The following is a 21,242-nucleotide window of genomic DNA, read 5'->3' on the forward strand; positions in this document are numbered from 1 at the left end:
TAATTCATGTGCCCACGTTGGGGTCCTTCCGTTGCTATTGCTCTGCTGTTACAGTTGGTTTAGGGTAGGCCTACCGTTTGTTGTACGCATTGTGTTTGATTTATATAAAATTGTAGTTTTATCTAGATAATCTGTCACATAATGAAACACATAATCATAGTTTTATGAATGTGATTTTGTTTTTCCAGCAAGTTGGTATATTTTGTGAAATCTTAAAAATCTTAAGACTGACCGACAGTCACGACCGTAAGCCTCTAAAGCTGGCGATGTCTCATGGGAGTTGTAGTCCATGGGTGGCATACTTCATGAATGCTAACAAAATAATGGTCGTTTTATATTTTAAATGACAAGGCTAACAATATTCACGATAACGTATAGTAGTGCACATCAATTTGGCTAAGAATACGTGCAGAACACCCCAGTGTCCTGTTTCAGCTTGTCAGAAAGTTTGATAAAAGAATTTCTCGGTGCAGAAATATAGCTCAACAGCGGAACCCGGAAGTAGGGCTGGACCTCGGCTCTTTATAAACATGGCCGTTAACGCTAAGTCCTTTACAGCATCAGGTTCTGCGTTTGGCTGCATTAGTTAGACATTCAGGAAGTCACTGAGAGTAACTAATACAGTAACAGGTGGAAAGAAAATGTAGGCACATAACGGGCGCCTCTACTTTATTTTTCATTTGTTTTATCTTTGCGTGGAAACGGCATTTAAAAACTTAATGTAGTACTTAATGCTAGCTAGTTAGCTAACCAAGCTAACGCCGACATCTCAACGTTAACTTCTGTCAACTTTTTTACCCAGCTAGCGTAATCTGCTACTTGACTGTTTATCGAAGAGTACCATCGCTCGCAGGCTGTCTCGATGAATATTTTAACGTTACACACGGACGTGTCGGATATACTCAGCTAAGGGCTGACCTAAACTTTATTGACGGCTCATTTAGAGTTGTTTTTCCCCAACTGGCAACAGCCGAGCGCCCTGAAAGGGAGAACATAAACAATGTTTTCTGTCAAACAGACGAAACCAACCTTCAAGTGTTATCTTCCTCCTGTACAGGTATGTAACGTTATTTAATTGTGACTGATAACAACAAATGTAGCTAACGTTTCACTTTAAGATACAGTGTCCAATAATTTGAATTAATTTGGTCTGAAGTTGTCGTGACTCGTGACTGGTGTTGCGGAAAGAAAGTTGATAATTGAACTATGGTCAAGATTAAAGGAAAGCCAGAAAAAGAGTCACAGTCTGTATGCAACACCTACTGACTTTTTGCTGTGTTGGTCGGAATCATCAACGTCTAAAATCAAGTTTTAATATTTAGTTTGAAACGGTGCACCGCTGCAAAGGAAATGAAGAAACTGAAACAGATTGCCTTTGCTTTCCGTTTTCAAAGTTAGTCAAGGGAAATGTTACTGGTTAGAATTAGCTACCAAATCAATGTTTAATTTGGAAACGTGAACTTGTCTAGGGAATCTTATACCGTTTTGAAAAAAAGAATAAGTAGGCCTGCTTGTATGCACTTATCCAGACAGCAAGTCAAAGCGTTTGCCTAAAGACGCTGGTGCAACAAACTAAACTAGTATTTGTAATTGCAAAGTCAAGACTAGTGTTGGGAAGTGTTTTGTATTAAGATAAAAAAAAAAAAATGTTCCATTGTCCTTTCATTTAAAAACAATAATGCGTAAATTTAATGGATTCGAGTATAGCATCATTATATTGTCATGTACATACTCTGGTCTTGGTAATAACCACATAACAATTGCAAACTGTAAATTTAAAAAAGAAAATGCTAATTACTTATATAGGTAAAAGCTTCCAATCTAGGATGCACTCAACATATTGCAGTGATTGCACATTATTCAGAGAATATTAATGCTGTACTAAATGCAGATTCAGGAAAATAAGAGTACTGGAGTAGAGCCAACAATGGAAAAAGACAGGAATGTCCAATCGCTTATAGACTGTCACTGTATCTGCAAGTGTGCACAAGATTTGGCGACTTATAGCATTATTATTATATACCATCATCAAGTTTGCTGACCACACAGCTGTGTCCTGATCAGTCACCAATGAACAGGCCTACTTGAAAGGAGTAGAGGGTCTGTCCTGCTGGTGTCAGGACAACAACCTAGTACTCATGAATGTCAGCATAACCAAAGAGGTGATAATGGACTTTGGTGAGGAGTAGGGAAGGAACTACGCCCCCCTTAGTATCAAAATGTCTTCGGTGGAGAGGGTGGACAGTTTAAAGTACATGACCTGGGTGCTGCATACTGACTCAGTGGTGAGAAATGCAAGGCAGAGACGGTTTTACTTCAGACGCCTGGGGTGTAGCCCCCTGTATCCCCTCAAATACTGAGCAATTTTATACTCTTGCATCATTGGGAGTGTCCTGATGGGTAACATCACTGCCTACTACAGAAATAGCATCAAACAGGACTGCAATGCCTTGCATAGAGTGGTTTGTTTGGCTGAACACAAAATAGGCAGTGCCCTTCCATGCCTAAAGTATATTTTCACCAGGCATTGCAAGAAAAAGGCAAAAAAGAAGATCCAAACCACGTGGGTAATAGCCTTTTCTCTCTGTACAATTTAATGTGTTAAATTAATTGATAGTTGACTGCTGTGTATCTTTTGGTTCTTCTAGTTCTATAAACAGACTGCACCAGTTGGTTACTGCATGTTGTAACTGTTAATGTAACATGAATTAGGCCTGCATGATATGGGGGGGGGGGGAGCTAACATTGCAATATTTTTTCCCCCTGTTATGTATATCGCGATATGAAAAAAGAAAAAGTAATTTTTAAAAGATGACATAAATAGCTCTATTTGGAAATAATTATTCTCGACTGCTGTGGTGATTTTGTAGGGGAGTGCATCTACATAGAAAATGAAAAAGGATCTTTTCTAATGTGAACCATTCTTTGTTGAACTTTAATGCTTTACAAACACCATAGCAAGTAAGCGTTGTGACTACTCTTCTGAAGTGATTTTGGAGAGGGAAATTGGGTAGAAATACGCTGGTTGACTGACATGACACCACTGTATTCATATAATACTATCAATCCAGGCTAAATGGTATGACAATGACTGCATGTTGTGTCCTCTAAATTTCAAATTGTGGTTGACTAGCGTGTCTGTTTGTTTGATACATTGATCAGACCTGCATATCACGCTCACTAGCAACAAACTTTGTGTATCCAAGAACAAAAATCTGTGTAAATCACGTTAGATCAGACACAGACTTCTGTTGTAGATTAGTGTTAGCTACGTTTCCAGCGTCACGGCTCCGAACCGTAACGTTAGTTGGGACGAACGGGTCAGGTGATTTAGTTTGTATTTGCAGTGAACATAAAACACTGACTATTGTAGCTTCACTGACTACCTATCGAAAAATATGCGCATCACTGCCTACGGTAATTTTCTACCCACGGAGAGCCTCACTTCCCATAACAATAAACCCCTTCGGACTATTGTCACGTACACGCGTTGCCCACATGGCTACCTGTCTTAAAGTGGAAGGGTCGGTTGGTAATAATTATGTAAAAAGAGAACGGTGAAAGTTTACTTTTCTATCAGCAAAAAAGTTTTAGCGTCAACATCGCAACGCCCTGCGATGTGACTATTGCGCATGCGCACATCGCAATGTCAATGCTAAAACACTATTGTTCAGCCCTAACATGAACATGGCGACTATGAATCTTAGGCGTTTTTGGAATTTGAAAGTCTTATTAGAACTCTGTTCTAAAAAAAAAATCTGCTCTAAACTTTATGCTTTATTGCGTAACGTTTTTATATTAATGGACATCTGTTACATTCAAGCAATTGCCAAATGAGTTGCTACAAAGCTAATTAAAACCATTAGTTCCACAAAACTCTCTCTCTGTATGTCTCAGAATTGCTGTGTTCAGAAGATTGTGGAGTCAGGTGACTTTCCCGAGCAGAAACTCAAGTGAAGATAATTACCTCTTCTGAAGAGTTCATCATGTTTTTATTTAATCCTCCATGTCCCTCCTTGGCTACTAGCAACAGCGTGGAGGAGGGGACACGCCAATCGTGTGGACGCGCCGACAGTTTTAGTGTCATTGTTTAGAATTCTTACTATACTATAGCTTTAAAACCAATTATTTTCATGCTGCGTTTACATTGCAATACATATGAGTGGTAATTTTCTAGCACCTCAACCTTGTAATGACATATTTTTGCCATTATTCATTAACCAATTGAAATACAAGTGTTTAACTAGTATATCAATGTTTCATTTACGGGATTGTTAAGGTGCAGCCAGAGGTTTTGCTGGAAGTCCCTTATTTTAAGCAGGATGTTTGTTACTTTCCGCTTTCTTAGTATTAGCATTCTAAACTCCTGTCGATTTTATGAGGACTATGGTTAACTGCTCCTTAGATCTCTGCAGGGTACATCCAGATAGCTAGCTAGACTGTCTGTCCAATCTAAATTTACTGTTGCACAACTAAAACGACGTTTAATAGTACACATGCAGAGCCACCATTGCTCCGTCCAGTGTTTAGCGCCGCCCAAAACGATTGGGATTGGTTTAAAACAAATGCCAATAAACCAGATCACGTTTTTTCTCTTATCCCGTAATGTTGTGTGGACTAGCCAGACCTTCTAGTCCTGTGGAGGAAGTTCTGGCAATGCGAGACTAGTGTTTAACTAAATCTGATTTGACTTCTGCTTTTTCTCTAGACTGATGTGAAGAAAACTATTGAACCGCCTATTAAAAAGTTGGAGCCCAAGTTAATTCAAGGTAAGTCTATCTTCTGCATAATCCTGAGAATAGTTGACATCACAAATAAATGTTTACTTATTGCTTTATACATAATCAGATGCTTGTTCAGTTTCTGTCATTGTCATTTTTAGATATCTTGGACATCTCACATTTTTCCCACGTAGAAACTCGAGTGAAGATAATTACCTCTTCAGAAGAGTCCATCTTGTTTTTTTTTTAATCCTCCGTGTCCTCCTTGGCTACTAGCAACTGCGTTGAAGAAAGGGGGGGTAGTGCATTCACGTAGGGCTTGTATTATGTTGACAAGCCAACAGTTTTCTTGTCATTACATAGAATTCCTCATGGGGGTGGGGGCGACAGAAACTATGAGCTAAAGCTTTTAAAGTGGCTGTACTTGAAATAAATTTTTTCACAGCTTCATGCACAGTCAGGCTGGCTATCAAGAAAAAGAACAGAGAAACTCGAATTTACATCACACACTGAGGTGATGTGACTTCATTAATCAGCTCTGGATGCCTTTACTCCACTATATATTTACATAATTACATTGTTTCCACCTCTCAGCTGTGGAAAGATACCTTTTTTTTTTTTTTTTAAAGAAACAATTGCTTTATAACATTTAAAATTTGTTTTACGTACAGAGTTCCTAATTCTCTCAAGCTGTGCCAATCAATGGCTATTTCCCATTATGGCACCAAAGTCTTGGTGTAGTGAGTTGAAAAAAACTGGAGCAACAGGAAAGCTTTCATTTCAGTGTTTTATTCTGGTTCAGGCCTGAGCAGTTGATTTTTGGAGCCTCATGGGAGTGGCTCGCACCCTTTGTATTGTATGTTACATTGTGGGCTATTTGAAGTAAAAACTAGTGCTGTCAAATGATTCAAATATTTAATCGCATTAATGTCATAGTTAACTCGCAATTAATCCCAATTAATCACACATTTAACTATTCTAAATGTCCCTTAATTTCTTTTGTACCTTTTTTTTTTTTTTTTTTTTTTTTTTTTTCCCTCATTTTAATGCTCTTATCAACATGGACAAGTGAATCGGATTGTTTTGTTTCCGGTCTAGCTAGATCTGGTGTGGTGTTGCAGTTTTTCCAACGTTACTAGTTGTTGCAACAGCATGTGAACAAGATACAAAGTTTGCTAGGCCAAAAGGAACGTTAATCTTGCGATTAAAAAAAAAAAATTGATGCCATTAAAATTGGTTTGCGTTTAACTGAGAGCGCTAGTAAGTCTCATTAGTAGTTTGTCAATTTTCAAGATCTTTTTAAGGTCATTAAAGTAATCTTAAAAATCTACATTTGAAAACCTGCTGTGCTTTTGTTAAGGTTGAGGTTGACATGAGAATTTTAATTGAGGACCTGCTAAACCGGTTTCATGTTGGTTTCAGGCTGCTTGTTTTTATCATACTGTGCATTTGCTACATGCTGCTCCGAGGCAGTCCTTTTGATGTGAATATGTCTGTACAACTCCACTGCTGCCCCAGTTGTCATCTTTTGAATATCCCTGCGGCAACGTTTTATAGCAACATTAATGATTTGTGGTCATGTTAAGAGATAAGTGTCATGTTACTCATAAAAGATATGAACATGCCTACCTAAGGCTTGTATGTAGCACTTTGTGCAGGTCATTTTGACTTTTTCTGCCCAACAGAAACTTTGGATATAGTAGCTTTTTAAAGTGATTCACAGTAACTTTAGTTTTTGAAAAATGGCCTTTTAACAACAATGCTACAGTACTCTAATAGAAGAGCATTGGAGACAGATGATTTATATCTAAGTGACCTCAGCCTCCTGCTTGATTGCATACGCATTGATGAAATCAAAGAAAATCATGTTTCACAGTGCTTGCAATGCTTCTGGAGAATCACAAAATGTGGCACTTAAATTTTGAAATTTTTTGTATTGTACTTTTGTATTGCACAGTTAGAAAAAATGTATATTACATATCACTTTTGAACCTGTTAGCCCTCAGCACAGTAAGATTCTCTAACTTTACATTCTCCAGTCTGTTAGACTAGTTAAACTTCTTAGACTGGTAACCGGTTGACTCTAAATTCATGGTAGACTGGCAATTACTGGTATGTTCAGAAACTCAAAGCTAAGCCATTTAATCTTAATCTCATTTATTTGTAATTTTCACTTTATGTATTCTTCCTTCAACTGTAGTGGCATCTTTTTCTCTCTTATTTGTTTGTCACCAGGGGAGATCGTAGTTAATGAGGTGAACTTTGTGAGGAAATGCATCAGCGCTGAAAGCAGCCAGGATGACCTTTGGGGGAAGTTGATATGCACCAACTTTAAGGTCTCTTTCATCCCTCAAGATGCCCCTTCTAAACAGGTATTTGTGTAGTCTGACCTTAAATCAGTCAAAATGTGCTGTTGTAGATATTTAGTCATTTTTAGACGTAAAAGATGTAAGGATGTTGGTCTGATGTCATGAAAGACTGTCAAAATCAATGTTTTGTAAATTCCTTATGCAGTTTTTTTAAAGTGTGGGTTTTATCAGGCTTCAAACAAAGAATGGTCTCCTATGGTAATAGTTTTATCTTTATATTTGGGAAATCTATTGGTGGCACCAGGCAACAGCATACTGCAGAATAGCTTCAATACTTCTATTTCCTTAGCCATATTTGTTTGTGCAGTGCAGCTGACAAGGAGGAAGGAAAATGTGTGTACTTTCCTGCACTACATTGTTGGTGGTATCGCACAAGAAGTAAAAGAACAGACGTCATTTCCAGCTATGTGGAATGTGTTGCCATAATAAACAGAACGTAATCATTATTCAGTCAGAGCGGATAAACTCTATCTACCCCCCAGTGTTTTAGATAATATTTCAGTGAGTTATGGTGTAAAATAATGTCTACAGAATGTCACACATACTAGTTGTTGTTTGCCTTTACCACAGAAGTCCCAGTTGTCCCACCTCCTGCTTGGAGAACACGACATCCCCCTCACCTGTCTGGAGCAAGTAGTAACGGGTACATTTGGTGTATCATAACATGCATGGCAAAACCTTAACTTTGTTTTCTGCAAGTTTGCTATTGTCATGTTTGACATTAACCTATTGAATTGCATGTGGATTTGTTGTTACCAGAGCCCATGATGTTAATTCAAAATGTATAATTTCATCCAATCAGTAGCCAGAATACCCCAACTATAACTTTCCTAATGGTATTAATACAAGCAAGCTAATGTTAGCATTTTGCTTAGTCTCTTACTCAATCGCCCGTTTCACAAGAAACATTTAGCATCCTTCCGTCTGTCATTTTACAGAAGTGAGCTACAATCAGAATTAAAGATAGATGGGCCCCCTAATAATCTTTGACAGCGTGGTTAACTGGTCTCATTTGTTGGTCTTTCCTGGTCAGCAATCTGATAACAAGTGATGTAACAGCTAAGGCAGTGTTTAGTGGCAGTGCAGCCTGGCTGGGATTAGTCGTGTTTATATATATCGCGTTGCTGTCGATTGCTGACCCTGCAAGGCCAACTGCCCAGAGCACGGTTTGTTGTGTTACAGTGATAAAGCATGAGGCTTTGTTTCATCCAGCTTGTTTTTGAGCTGTCCGGGTTACTAAAGACAACTTTATTATTATTAATAATAATAATAATAATAATAATAATAATAATAATAATAATAATAATTAGGGCCAAAAACTACTTTTCCTATTCAAATTGGTCTTCAGTTGAAAGATCTACCATTGATTCATAAAATACAGACATTGATCTTTTAACCCTAAAAGAACAGTACCACTGGCAATCTTGGCCAACGTTACGGTCTTTAACAGGCTGTAGCTCCATTGTAAAGCTAGACTAAAGATCTTGATAACACATAAATATTACATCCCAAGATATCCATTGGTACTACCCATGTCATGCTATCTTGTAGGCAAAGCCAAGCTTAGCATTGGCATCTGCATTAGAGGAAGTTGTAGTCATATTTTTTGTTTGTTCCTCTCAGCAAATGATACAAAGGGGAAGAAGAAAGTATTGGGGTCAAACCAGAAGCTGAAGTTCAACCCGACAGAGCTCATCCTCTATTGCAAAGACTTGCGCATCATTAGGTTCTGCTTTGATGAGGCTGGGCCTGAGAGCGCCAAAAAGGTGAGTGATACTGAAATCACTTTGATATAAAGGCAAGGCTAATATAAAATATAATATAAAATCAGTATCGGAATAATGCTTGTTACACTCGTATTGACTTAAGGTCTAGGTGGTTCTTGAGCAGACTAAATGGAAATGGTCAAATTTATGAAATGCCAAAAACAACCTGGCTGTATCCAAATGAGTATTGGTTAGTATTAACCATGTATTTCCCTTTTCTCAGTTCCCCCTATCCATTTCCCTGTTACTTGTTGCGGACCAACTTTTCCTTTCCTGACTGTGTGAGCTCGTACATACACACAATCCGTTACAGTGCTTTGACCACTTCCTCAGCAACAAGGATGTTTATACCATACCAACTTTTATGTGCCACTCTCTCAGCCTCTATCTGAATAGAAAAACTAACTACTTAAAAGGCATTTTCAGTGTGGTCATTAGCCAAACAATGAATAAGACACATTGAGAACAATGCTTATTCAAGGCAAAGAAACTGAGAATTATCCTGATTGTAGGATCAACTGGCAGCATGACTCTGACTCATCTCCTGCACAGAGAGATCAGATGGACTGATGTTTCATTCTTCTGATTAGAGCGTAGTTGACGAACCTGTAAATCAGCAACATCTGTTTAGTAGCCATTCAACCAAAAAAATTAAATACCTCCTCAATACATTGTCATACATACAGTCATGATATTTTGGGGTCAATTCCAACACTTAGCTCTGTTTGTAAATTTGTAAGTTTGTTGTGCTAATTCAGCTGTGTTTAGTTCCTGTGTTGAGAGGGCAGTTGGAGAGCTTAGGGACTGTCTACAAACTACAATGCAGAAAAGGGATAAAACAAAAATTTGTAAGCTATCAATTTAACGAATAGATAAGGTAGTGTCTCCAAACGTCCCTCAGTTATAACTTGTCTCCTGCTAGTTGTACTATAGCCCTAACTTTAAAAAAATGTTGGTATCTCTTTTCTGTGTTGTAGTTTTTAGACGGTCCCTAAGCACTCCTTGGAGTATCAACACAGGAACTAAACAGAGCTGATTTAGCACAACTTTCATGCATTTCTTTCACATCTACAGCAGTCAGATTCACTGTGTTCACTCAGAATGAATCACTTCACATAGGTAGGCACTTTTAATGACATTTTGAACATGTTAAGAGGCTAAAAACACGTTTAAAACTTGCCCTGTTTAAGCCTGCTGGGTGCTAACGCTAGCAGAAGGAAAACACGGTGTAGGCAGCACCGATTGTTTTTCTCTCCAAAAAAAAAAAAAGCACTCCAAATTTGCAAAAAGAGCTATGTGTTGGAATCAACCGAAATTCTCCTTTTTTTTTTTTTTTTTAAAAGGTAATCCTTGTTATGCAGATACAGTGACCAGCTGTGTAAAGGCTTTCACTTAAAGCCCAGCTAAAACAATTTAATAAGAACAGAAATTGTGGTCAAGTGTCATGCAGCCTTAAAGGCCATGTTGTCAGTTGTGTGGTGGGTTGAACTGTAACTGGTAACTAGCAGCAACTCAGGTTTTGACTGAATTTACAAAGACTTACGAGCCCCTTTTTTAAGGCAAAATCTAATCTGGAAATTGTCACCTTGAACAGAACATGCCCTGGGTACATGTGATTGCTTGATAGTTAAACTTAACCAACTGAAAACAAACATTGAGCACTCACGCTCTCTAAGCACAGATGTTGCATTAAAATCATTGTGGTATCCAAAGTTGTAGAAGGCCTGGAAATAGACATGTATTTGTGTATTATGTGCACCAAGGTCTTAAGGAGCTCTTGGCTACCTGCAGCCTCTCGACATGACCCACAAGGGTAAGGCAGCGGCAAATCTCTACAGTTTGCCAGTGAAATGGACATGAATGTGAATATACATAGTCGCATGTCTGATCTCCCATGTCATCTGGGAGCAGTTGTGAGTAGGTTTAGGAGGACATGGAGCTCCATAGCATGGATTTACATGCATTTGGATTAAACTTCATTAAAGTATGGCACTGCATTGGACTGTCTCATGACTACCACCAGTGTTACAAGTCTCTTTTTAAATTTTTTCAAAATACACTTTTCCCTTTTATGTATTCTAGTGCTTACAACAGAATATGGAAGAATGATTATGTATAGAGCACCCAAACTAGAAAGGAGTCTGCCCGGTCTCACTCCTGCATGTAATTACAGTGTGAATCTAAAATGAGGCACAGTTCTTTTTTTTTTTTTTGTGACATATGGAATTAACCCAACCTATAATAGCTTATTTTGCCATAGGAAATTACAGAGTTGGGAGCACACACGCACACGCCTTTTCTGTGTCCTCATGTTATTCACAGCTTTACTACTGAATGGACTGCTTTGTGTAATTCTAGTGGAGCCACAGGAAGATTCAGTCCTATAAACCCAGAGCAGTAGGATTTCGGTTAAATATTTGGTTTCCCAGGTTTCACTTCTTCTTGTGTTTGTATGGTTAAAGAATGTACCTAATTTTAACACTCTTGAGTGTACCAGAGTTTTAAAGCTGAATAGTTATGATGATGCTTAATCTGCCTTGATAATTTGTAATTGATTCCTCCATTCTGAACATGTATTGTATGCCCCATTAAAGTAATCTTTTGCTATTCTAGGTTTGCCTTGCTATTGCCCACTATTCCCATCCAGCTGATCTTCAACTGCTGTTTGGCTTTGAGTATCAAGGACGGCGATACCATGCATCTAAAGGTATTTGTGTAGCATGCTATATTTCTGTGATTTCTTCTAAAATATGTTTTTAAACAGTTATTTTCCTCTTATTCCACATTTGAAAAGTATCAATTTCAAATTTGACTATCCATGTTTAATTTCTCCGCGTTATGCACCAGAAATATTCTGTGTATTTATTTCCAGAAGAGCATGTCAATGGTTCCACCCCTCGAGGAGGATTAAGGACCACCATTTTTGACCGTCCATCAGACTGGGATCGGGAGATCAAGAGAACTGGGGCATCAGAGTGGAGGGTGTGCTCCATCAACGAGAGTTATGTCATCTCACTAAGGTTTTCATCTCTTGTTTGTTTTATGATAGTTATCGCAGGTGGAGTATGTCTGTTGCACCTTCACTTGACAGTTGTTACAGACCCTCTAAATGTCGCCCTTTACTCATACCTGGTATGTTTTGGCAAGTATATTTACACTGTAAGATTTTTTTCCCCTGCATCATGAGTGACTTAAGGAAAAATAGCTCTGTGAATGTCTCGGTAAATGCAAGTCTATTTTGGATAATCTGTGCTATTCAGTTCAGCGGTGACATCATGGTAGGTTTCAAAGTAAGGATTGTACAGTGTTTTATGTGGAGTTTGAGAAAAACCTAAAATTACATTTTAGCTTGCACCAAACTGCACCATGGGGCTAAAACAATACTTAAGCTACGGTATGATTCAGCTTTCCCTCAAACACAAAACTTACTGCTAAATACAAATACTCACCCGTTTTGATATTTGGGACAGGCAAAGCAAATACAGAGTTAACTAGTTATTTACAGTTCAATAACCAAGGCTTGTAGTACCATTAGTACAATATTATGGTATGTCAGCATGAAACAACACACTTAGCTTATTCATATGAAAAAGTTGGGCATAGATAAGTCATATAATATATGACCTAAATGTTCATCAGGATGTCCTTCATTTTCTGACTAAGATTGGAGGTTGTGGGAAACATTAAAATACTTTTTATTAGATATATTTTTTGGTTTTCTTTTGTTTTTTTATTGGTGTCCTGTCTTTGATTTCTGTGTAACACCAGTCTTTCGTTCACTCTTCTTTTTAGTCTTCCAGAGTACATTGTGGTCCCAGTTTCTCTGGCAGATCAGGATCTAAAGCAGTACTCCATATTCTTCACTGATCAGCGCATCCCAGTGAGTTTTCTGATATCTCCATTTAACGTGTGCTGATTATCTAGCTTTGCTTAGGAATACTTCCTTTATTCCTTTCCATTATTTATTATTAGGCCTATAATGCTATTTCATTAGCACATTCAAGGGCCAACAATGGACTAATTTGTAATCATTAGCTGTCGGTTCCTAGTACCTTCCAGTTTGATTGATAAGAGTACTGATTTCTGTCCATTCTACCTTGTAGCTCTGGTGCTGGAATCACCCAAATGGAAGTGCTCTTGTCCGCATGGCCAGCATAAATGATCCATTGCAGCAGAGGAAGATCTATCAAAAGTATACCAAACTCCTTTACTTTATTCAGATTCAGAACATGTATTAAATGTGTTGTTTCTACTCTCTTTTGCACTTTCACACTGTAATTAAATAACGGCAAACAGATGTTCAAATACAGCAGATGAATAATAAAATATTGAGATTTTTCTTAATTTTATACAATTCAGAACTTTTTTTTTTTAAAGTTTTTTTTGGTAATAAAGCAGGTTATGCCAATGTTCTGAATATACAAATGATGTAGTGCTGAGATGTGACTTTAGTTGTTTTAAGACATCCTTAACCCAGTCATTGATGTCTTGTGTTGTTGTAGGGTCTTCACCGCCATCACAAAAAGCCACCCACAGCGCAGTGAAGTTGTCCGGTGTGATCTAGACAAGTCTCTGCCTAACATCCAGGACATCCAGAGTGCCTTTGTTAAAGTCAGGCAGATCTGTGTCATAGGTGAGCCTCAATGACACTTTCAATAGTGTAATAACGATAATAACCCCTGCACGTATCCATACACCGTTTGTGTGAAATATATCTCAATGCACATTTATTTTAAGAAATGGAAAGGATTTCTTGACATGCTTTGTATTGTTTTATAGGCGTGTTTAACTGTTTTTAATTGTGTGCAGATCCTTTTGAGGAGTCAGAAGAGAGGTGGCTATCATCAATTGAAAACTCACGATGGCTGGAGTATGTCAGGTAGGTACACAACCTAAAGCTGTATGATAGCTCTTTACAAATGTATATACAGTGTAGTTTATTAAGTGTCAAAAACAAAAATGTTTTGCTGGCTTTTTAGAACAAAACATACCTGCATGAACATCTTTTATTACTTTTGTATTGTCCTATTTAAGATGCATTTACACTCATTACATTCATTACACATCCAATAATGTATCTATGGAAGTACATTGTATGTATATTTCTGTAGTGTTTTGTAGAAATGTACACTCATGAGATTAGTTACAGCATGATTATTCAGCCTCAAAATCAATGGTCTGCTTGCCTGTGCTATTAGTAGCACAAGCACTTATGAAGTTTATATCTTGCCAAGACACTGATGTTTTTCTTTGGTACACCGTACTAAAGTGGTAACTTAGAAAATAGTAATACATGTTTTTCAAAATTGGTTAACATTTATGCTCCGTTTGTGACTCAAGGGCTTTCCTGAAACATTCAGCTGATATAGTGTACTACTTGGATGGAAAGAATGCTTCAGTCATTCTACAAGGTAAAACTTTTTTCTTTAGTAACATTAGTCCCCATATTATTCTGAGTGCAAGCCTCACAGTTTCAAGCCAGGGTTTTGCAGAGCTACAGCATTTCTTTACTTTACCGCATTGTGCTTGATGGTGAACTTAACTTCTGATTTTCTTATTCCTTTTAATTGTGATATTGTACCAGTGCTTGACTTCAATCACATGTTGCACACCAGCCAAAGTAAAATTTAAAAATATTGTGGTCAAATTCCAAACATTGCCATATTTTAGCCATCAGTGTGTCCTCTGAAGTGCTTGCCTTGCAAACGACTTATTTAATCTTTTGGTTTCTTCTTTGATCTACTTGTACAGAGGAGGAAGACCGAGACCTGAACTGTGTAGTGTCCTCCTTGGTGCAGCTCATGTTGGACCCTCATTATCGCAGCCTCATTGGCTTTCAGAGTTTGGTGCAGAAGGAGTGGGTGATGGCTGGCCATCGCTTCTTGGACAGATGCAACCACTTAAAGAAGAATGAAAAAGAGGAGGTATTTGTCTGACCGTAAATAACCCACTCCTAGATCTAATAGAAATGCCAAGACTCAAGCTTTTCTCTGTTCTCTCGGTCTAGTCTCCACTGTTCTTGCTGTTCCTGGACTGTGTGTGGCAAATGATGAACCAGTACCCAGCAGCATTCGAGTTCACAGAGGCCTATCTGACAGTACTGAGTGACAGCATGTGGATCCCACTCTTCAGTACTTTTCTCTTCAATTCTTCCCAACAGCGAGCTCAGCACTTGATGGTGAGATAAACACACACACGATTGTGTATTAATTTATTTAGTTCATTTTAATGACTATACTACATGGAAATACCACAGTGAATAATGCTGTGCCCCAAATGCAACAGATTCCACCATAATCCTTTTAATATGTTTAAATCAATTATATGAGAACATTTTGCAAATATTGTAGTTGTTTAAAGCTATAGTGCATAGTTTCTGTTGCCTCCATGGGGAATTCTAAGTAATGACAAAAAATAATAAAGAATAAAAAACACATGTTATAATTCCAGGTGATGGTGTGTAAAAAAGCTACATGTTTTTGGGGTATCGTCTCATGTCAAAGACTATAATTTCTCTCTCTCTCTCTCTCTGTCTCTGTCTCTGTCTCTGTCTCTGTCTCTCTCTCTCTCTCTCTCTCTCCTCACAAGAAACAGTGCTACATAATGCACCAAGACGAGCGCACATTTAGCTGTGGTCTGGAAAGTAACTAAATGAATTGACAAAAGCAAATCATGGCAGTTGTCTTTTTTGGTTTATGTACTGGATTGTTATCTCAAGTCTGTACATATTATTATACCGAAAACAATATTATACACACTGAAAATCTTCCAGAGTATAAATACCCTTGTGTTTACTCTACAGGACTTTGCCAAGATTAAAGCCATCCCTCAAGGAGAAGAGCAGACTGTGTATTTCCCTCCTGTTTGGGACTGGTCACAGCAGTTCTCCACCAAAGACCAAACCCTCTTTAACAACCCCATGTACGTAGGCAAAGGAGCGGCCTGTGTTCAGAATGGAGAAGTGAAAACCTTTAGACGCACAAAGGTACATAATACACTGAGCTCTACAAGTTTATAGGGGTAATATCTGGTAGCAGTAGCAATTGTATGCTAACTCCTTTTACTACATGGGATATATAACAAACACTCAAATTTCAGAGTAGACTTTTAACCTTAGTTTAATGGTTTTTCTGTCATGTTGAATAGAGGTGTAACCTTCCTGTTTACGGTCATGTAGCTTGTTTTTAGTGCTGGTTACATGCCTGCACCCAAAACCATCAATGTACACTCTAGTCCTTGTACTTTTTTTCATATTGGTTAATGCACAAATACTTTTTACCACAGTTTAATTTCCTTTTTTCTCAGGAATTCAATTAAGTAAAAGATATTTAGTTTTTTTTTTTTTTTTTTTTTTTTTTTTTTGAAGTTTGCTATTAGAGGTTGTCTTTTCCTGTTTCTTTTGCAAGCTAGATATCATAGTGTGTAAATTAAGTAATTTTAAGGTGCTTGTCGCACAATAGCTTTTGTATTTTCAAGATCAGACTAGGATCTATAATGATAAATGTGTAGGTATTTTCGAAATGGGTCACCTCAATCCTCTGACTGATCCTACAATTACCTCAGGCTGGTAGGGGTTACTTTTTTTGTACAGTATGAATTTTGCTGAAATACACAGTTTCTGATGGGAGTAAATATTTAACATGACTAATCCAGCCAGTCAGCAGTTTTAATTATTTTATGAGCACCGTTTAGTTTTTGTGTCATCAGCAGCTTCAGAAAACACACAGAAGGTGAATTATTACACTCACAAAAAAAAAGTTGTAGGTTTCAGCATCATGAGTATTTAATAACGCAGATGGAGATGCACTAATTGAGAACCTGGCGTTAGAATTAATTCTCACTAAGCATGTGTGTCCTTCCTTCAGCAAAAAAACTACAGTTCCACATTGCGAGGAATGCATGGATCTCTGCGCAACGGACTGAAGATCGGAGAGGATTCATTGACCCGACGGGGCTCTCTGGCGTCGGAGCTGAAGCCTGAATTTTCACCAGTGAAAGACGAAAGCCCGTCAGAGCGCTTCTTCAGAGACTGGTTCTCTCGAGCTGCTGACCAGCAGGGCCTCCTGATTCCCCTGCTCTTGCCCTCACACATGGCTCTCTGGAAGCTCTACTTTCTACGCTGGGTTCCTGAAGCCTGCATTCCCAAAGGAGGTCCCATCACTGCCTACCACAAGCTTTCCCAACTGGTCGATGAAATTGAGATACTGCAGAGCCAGCTCAGGCAGTATAAGGGACCCAGTGGAACCATGCCACTCCCCAACCCAAGTAGGCCCTTGTCAGGCCAAAGGAGGATGTATTTTAAGGCCACTTCCCCTACACCTACAGATTTTCTTACCTCCTCCTTTCCTTTCACCCCAACGGGAAACCTATGTCGCCGCAGTTTTCAAGGTACCCCCATTAGCAAATTTCTGAATGGAGCGAAGATTTGGCTCTCTACAGAGACTCTTGCTAATGACTCTCTCTGAACACGCAGGGCTTTATGGTTCACCTTTCTGAGCTCAGTACATGTTTGTTTGTGTATCAATTAATCAACTTATTTTCTATTACCTATTTCTTAAATACCAAGAAGAAAAATTAGAAATAGAAAAAACTAACTTTGGACTTCTGATTTTTAATAATTTATAAGCTAGAATTTGCACTGTTGATGCTGCATTTAATTCTGAGGTAATTTTCTAAACTGAAGTGTCCTCTTTAGGACTGAATCATTGTCCAGTTATTGTTACAGTTGAGGAATTCAGATTAACAAAGCACATCCTCCTCATTGGCCAGTGAGTTGTTACTGTGAGGTCTCCTCTGACTGTGAAAGCTCATCATACTTAATGCATTTGTATTATAGATATATTTTCGTGTGTACTTCCGCTTAGGTATTCCTCAAGAAAACTACTCTTTTGGATATTTAATTTTTCAAGTTGAGCTTCCTCTCCACGATTTAATTTAACTGTGATTTAATGCACATTTTAAAAGTAATAATTAAACTTGAACTAAGTATGTGTGTAGCAATGCCATCAGTTTAGTTGTTCTTTTGTTGAGTTCTTGTGTCAGTAAGACTTCCCCACTGTAATAGACTTGAAAAATGTAATCCAAAAAAAGCAATGCTTGAAATTTGAAAATGCCCGTTTTTACTGCAGCAGCAATGATGCATTTCACTGAACACTGATTTCTACTAAAGGGGATTGGGGCCACATGTGAAAATGTTATTCAAGTTCTGAGTTTAAAGTAAGAGTTTAGAGTTTTCTTTTTAAGTTAAAAAAAAGTCAGAATTCTGACTTTAAACTCGGAACTCAAATACATTTTTTCACATGTGGCTGTAATCCTGTGTTGTAGATTTCCAAGTACTCAATTTGTTTGTACCTTCCAGGAAAAGTAATTATATTTTACCAAGAGGAACAGAAAATAGCCCTGCTACCAGATAAGTATTTTACTATCTGGTAAAAACAAAGGTCTGTCCTGGTTGAATGTAATGAGGTGTTTCTTTTCTTCTTCTTTTTCTTTGCACAAACTTTGTGATCCAAATGCCCATATTATATTTAATGGCTGTGTTGGCGTTTCACTGTAAGCTACAAATAGTGCAAGTTCAGGGTCTTACTTTGTAGATTTACTCTATTTTTAAAGCAGAGAAAATGGCCTATATTTTTAGTATCATAAAGCAGGAGATACTTAGAGGGCAAAGTTGAGCTGTAAGGACTTTAATCTGTGGTAGATATTTCCTCTTCTCTTTTTTGAAGTGGTTTTATTAAACTTTTATAGAGGCCTTGTGGTAAGGCACTGAGGAGAAACTTCATATTAACTGTAGCGGAATGGATAAATATTTGAAAGCAAAGGGACAGATAAGGAAAATATCAGCTATACATGATCTGGATAGCGTGTGTGTAAACATTTTAGACTAAAATGACAAAGGTTAGTTGGCTATAACTATAGTCCATACAGGCTACTTAAAACAAAAAAGCCTGATATTTGTACATAGGGAAAGGTTAAACATACTGTATGCACCAATAACAATACTTTGTAACACATTTGTGAAAATACATTTGTTCTTGTTTCCAGGTAATGCTACTCTGCTTGGAGGAATAATATGATAGAACCGAGTGAAGCGGTGAGGTTACTGTACTTCCAGTCAGGATAGTGATGGTGAGATTAGTGTGTTAAGATTAACAGGTTTTTATGGTGCAATCAGAATTTTCTGGCAAGCTAAACTTGCAATGCGCTGCAAAGACTTTATTTGGAGACTCTTAAAAATCTCTGTCTGGGAAGTTTACCACCTGCTGAACTTCAGAGTGGTTTGAGACACATCAGGGGAAATGGATCAGTCAACCAGTGTCAATTTAAAACTGGCGAGGAACTAGCACTGGGTAATATCCTAATGTCACAAAATAACAATATAAGCATTTAATATCAGAGCTCTTTGTAATTTTAGATATATGACCACTGGACAGACTCAACATTCGTCTTATTACACAGGAGGATCAATCTTGGATGCTAGAATTACCGGTTTCCAATAAAATTCAGATAAACTCTTTGGCAATAACTGGTTCAGGTGTCTTAATATAGATGTGTGTAGTGCGAGTGCAGAACCTGCTCTCCCAAATGCTATTAATTGCACGTTACTCAACATATTTTGGTTTAATGTGGTTGTTGAATATTTTTGCAAATATAAATACTGCATATGCTTGAAATCTTGTAATTATTAGTTTTGATTAATGGTACTTAAAGGAGAATTCCGGCCAATTTTTTTTTTTGTTAATCTTGATTGCTATAAATATGCAAGTACATTCAATTGAAAAATCCCCGACCTGAATTGGTGCAGGCAACACTGAGTAGCTGCAGCTACACGTACAAGCTTCCACTGAGTTAAAATGGCAGTTAACGGGGCAAGTTTTAAAGTGCCTTTGTGCCTCTTAACTAGGGCTGCACAATTAATCGAAATTTAATAGTTTACCAGTTATGCAACATTTTGTCCAGTTTGTTGTTTTTCAGACAACAGCAGTGACCAGTGCTAGTCGGGGCTATAGCGTCTGTTAGCTGTTAGCTCCTCTAGGACGCACCGGTGCTAATGTCCTCGCATCCGCTGCAATGCGTTACATGACCCATTTCGTCTGTAAAGCCGTGCCTGTGTTGAATCTCTCGTCTTACTCTCCACGCCGCCCCGCCACACAGCGCCGGTCAACACTTCTGACATTTGTCTACAGTTTTAATTTTTTATTAACACAGCTGTATATTGTTAAATATAAGGGGCAAACCTGTATTTGTACCAGTGTTTCCGTGGTAACTCTGCTATTGCGGCGGCCACGGCGAAGAACACAGGAGAAGTTATTGAATGCAACTAACTTCAGTTGGTAGAGTAACAGCGTGAGACGGACCTGCGGGACCTGGACCTGGACCAGGGCCACAGATGTGACCCACTGCGAGAATATCATAGTTCATAAAAATGCAGCGCAGTGAAGATACAGACGTGTGTATCAGCCATTCGACCCGTTCATAATGATCAGCCGTCTCTCTGTGAGTAGCGTCCATCACACTCCCTCTCGCAGTTATAGCCTATGTGACAATACAATTTTGTTTTGGTTAAAATCAACAAATAATCGTGAGAATAATCGCGATCAAAATTTTGATCAAAATAATCGTGATCATCATTTTGGCCATAATTGTGCAGCCCTACTCTTAACAGACACACAATGCAATTAATATGTCTGTACAACATGAACAGGGTCCTTGCGTGACAACAAGATGCGTTTTCAACTCAGACATTGTTTTAATTCACCTACCCTGTCTTGTTCTTGCCGGTGGGTAGCTTTCTTACCTGGTTAGCTGCTAGAGCTAGCTGTTAGCTGCTATTGATAAGTGTGTTCGGTCAGGCTTTTGTGAAAATCATAAAGCAGCAGTTCCGTGGGTATTTAAAGCTCATGCATTTTGTGTGTGATCGATCTGGTGTTGGTGACTAGGAGGCTTGACCGTGTCGATCTGTGTGCTAGATTCCTTAGCCGCGTGCGTACGTGCGTGAGAAGAGACACAAAGGCACTCTAAAACTTGCCCCGTTAACTGCTGTTTTAGCTCAGTGGAAGCTTGTACACAAAGCTGCAGCTACTCAGTGTTTCCTGCACCGATTCAGGTTGAGATTTTTTTTTTTTTCTTCGAAAGTACTCTTATTTATAGCGATCAAGATTAACATAAACAATTGGCCAGAATTCTCCTTTAAATAACTTTTATCCTTGTTTTAGTCTTTATATGTTCTGGAGAGATTTATGTGCTGTGTTCTTCCACTGATTAACAATATTGCACGCTGTAATTGCATGATGACCGTGCTTCAACTGTGGCACAGTTTGATATTGATGAGCAGCAGATGTATTTATTCAGTTATGCAAATGTTCCTTAAGAGGAATGCTAGTGCT

At 38.2% G+C, this 21,242-nt stretch overlaps 1 protein-coding gene across 3 annotated transcripts; it reads left to right on the forward strand.

The window, feature by feature from the left end:
• Positions 1-491: 491 nt before the first annotated feature.
• mtmr10 (myotubularin related protein 10) lies at positions 492-19,242 on the forward strand. Of its 3 annotated transcripts, none has more exons than XM_032519209.1 (16): positions 492-1,057; positions 4,709-4,769; positions 6,957-7,093; positions 7,661-7,733; positions 8,714-8,856; positions 11,470-11,563; positions 11,732-11,876; positions 12,649-12,736; positions 12,960-13,048; positions 13,359-13,489; positions 13,666-13,735; positions 14,197-14,267; positions 14,608-14,780; positions 14,864-15,034; positions 15,659-15,841; positions 16,722-19,242. In XM_032519209.1, exons 1-16 carry the CDS (start codon positions 1,001-1,003, stop codon positions 17,319-17,321), a joined length of 2,286 nt encoding a protein of 761 aa, XP_032375100.1. In that variant the 5' UTR covers positions 492-1,000; the 3' UTR covers positions 17,322-19,242. The 3 variants fall into 3 exon arrangements, with proteins under 3 accessions (XP_032375100.1, XP_032375086.1, XP_032375091.1); XM_032519195.1 differs by having other exon boundaries at positions 493-1,057; positions 11,729-11,876; XM_032519200.1 differs by having other exon boundaries at positions 493-1,057; positions 11,729-11,876; positions 16,725-19,242.
• Positions 19,243-21,242: the final 2,000 nt, after the last annotated feature.

Source organism: Etheostoma spectabile, chromosome 1 (genome assembly GCF_008692095.1).
Source record: "Etheostoma spectabile isolate EspeVRDwgs_2016 chromosome 1, UIUC_Espe_1.0, whole genome shotgun sequence".
In the NCBI taxonomy this organism is placed as follows: Eukaryota; Metazoa; Chordata; class Actinopteri; order Perciformes; family Percidae; genus Etheostoma; species Etheostoma spectabile.

Bases quoted from the DNA above. Each gene is read 5' to 3' on its own strand.
- mtmr10 (XM_032519195.1), top strand. From the start codon at position 1,001: ATGTTTTCTGTCAAACAGACGAAACCAACCTTCAAGTGTTATCTTCCT. The intron at 4,770-6,956 runs GTAAGTCTATCT...GTTTGTCACCAG, and splicing joins GGAGCCCAAGTTAATTCAAG to GGGAGATCGTAGTTAATGAG. The intron at 11,564-11,728 runs GTATTTGTGTAG...ATTTATTTCCAG, and splicing joins GCGATACCATGCATCTAAAG to AAGAGCATGTCAATGGTTCC.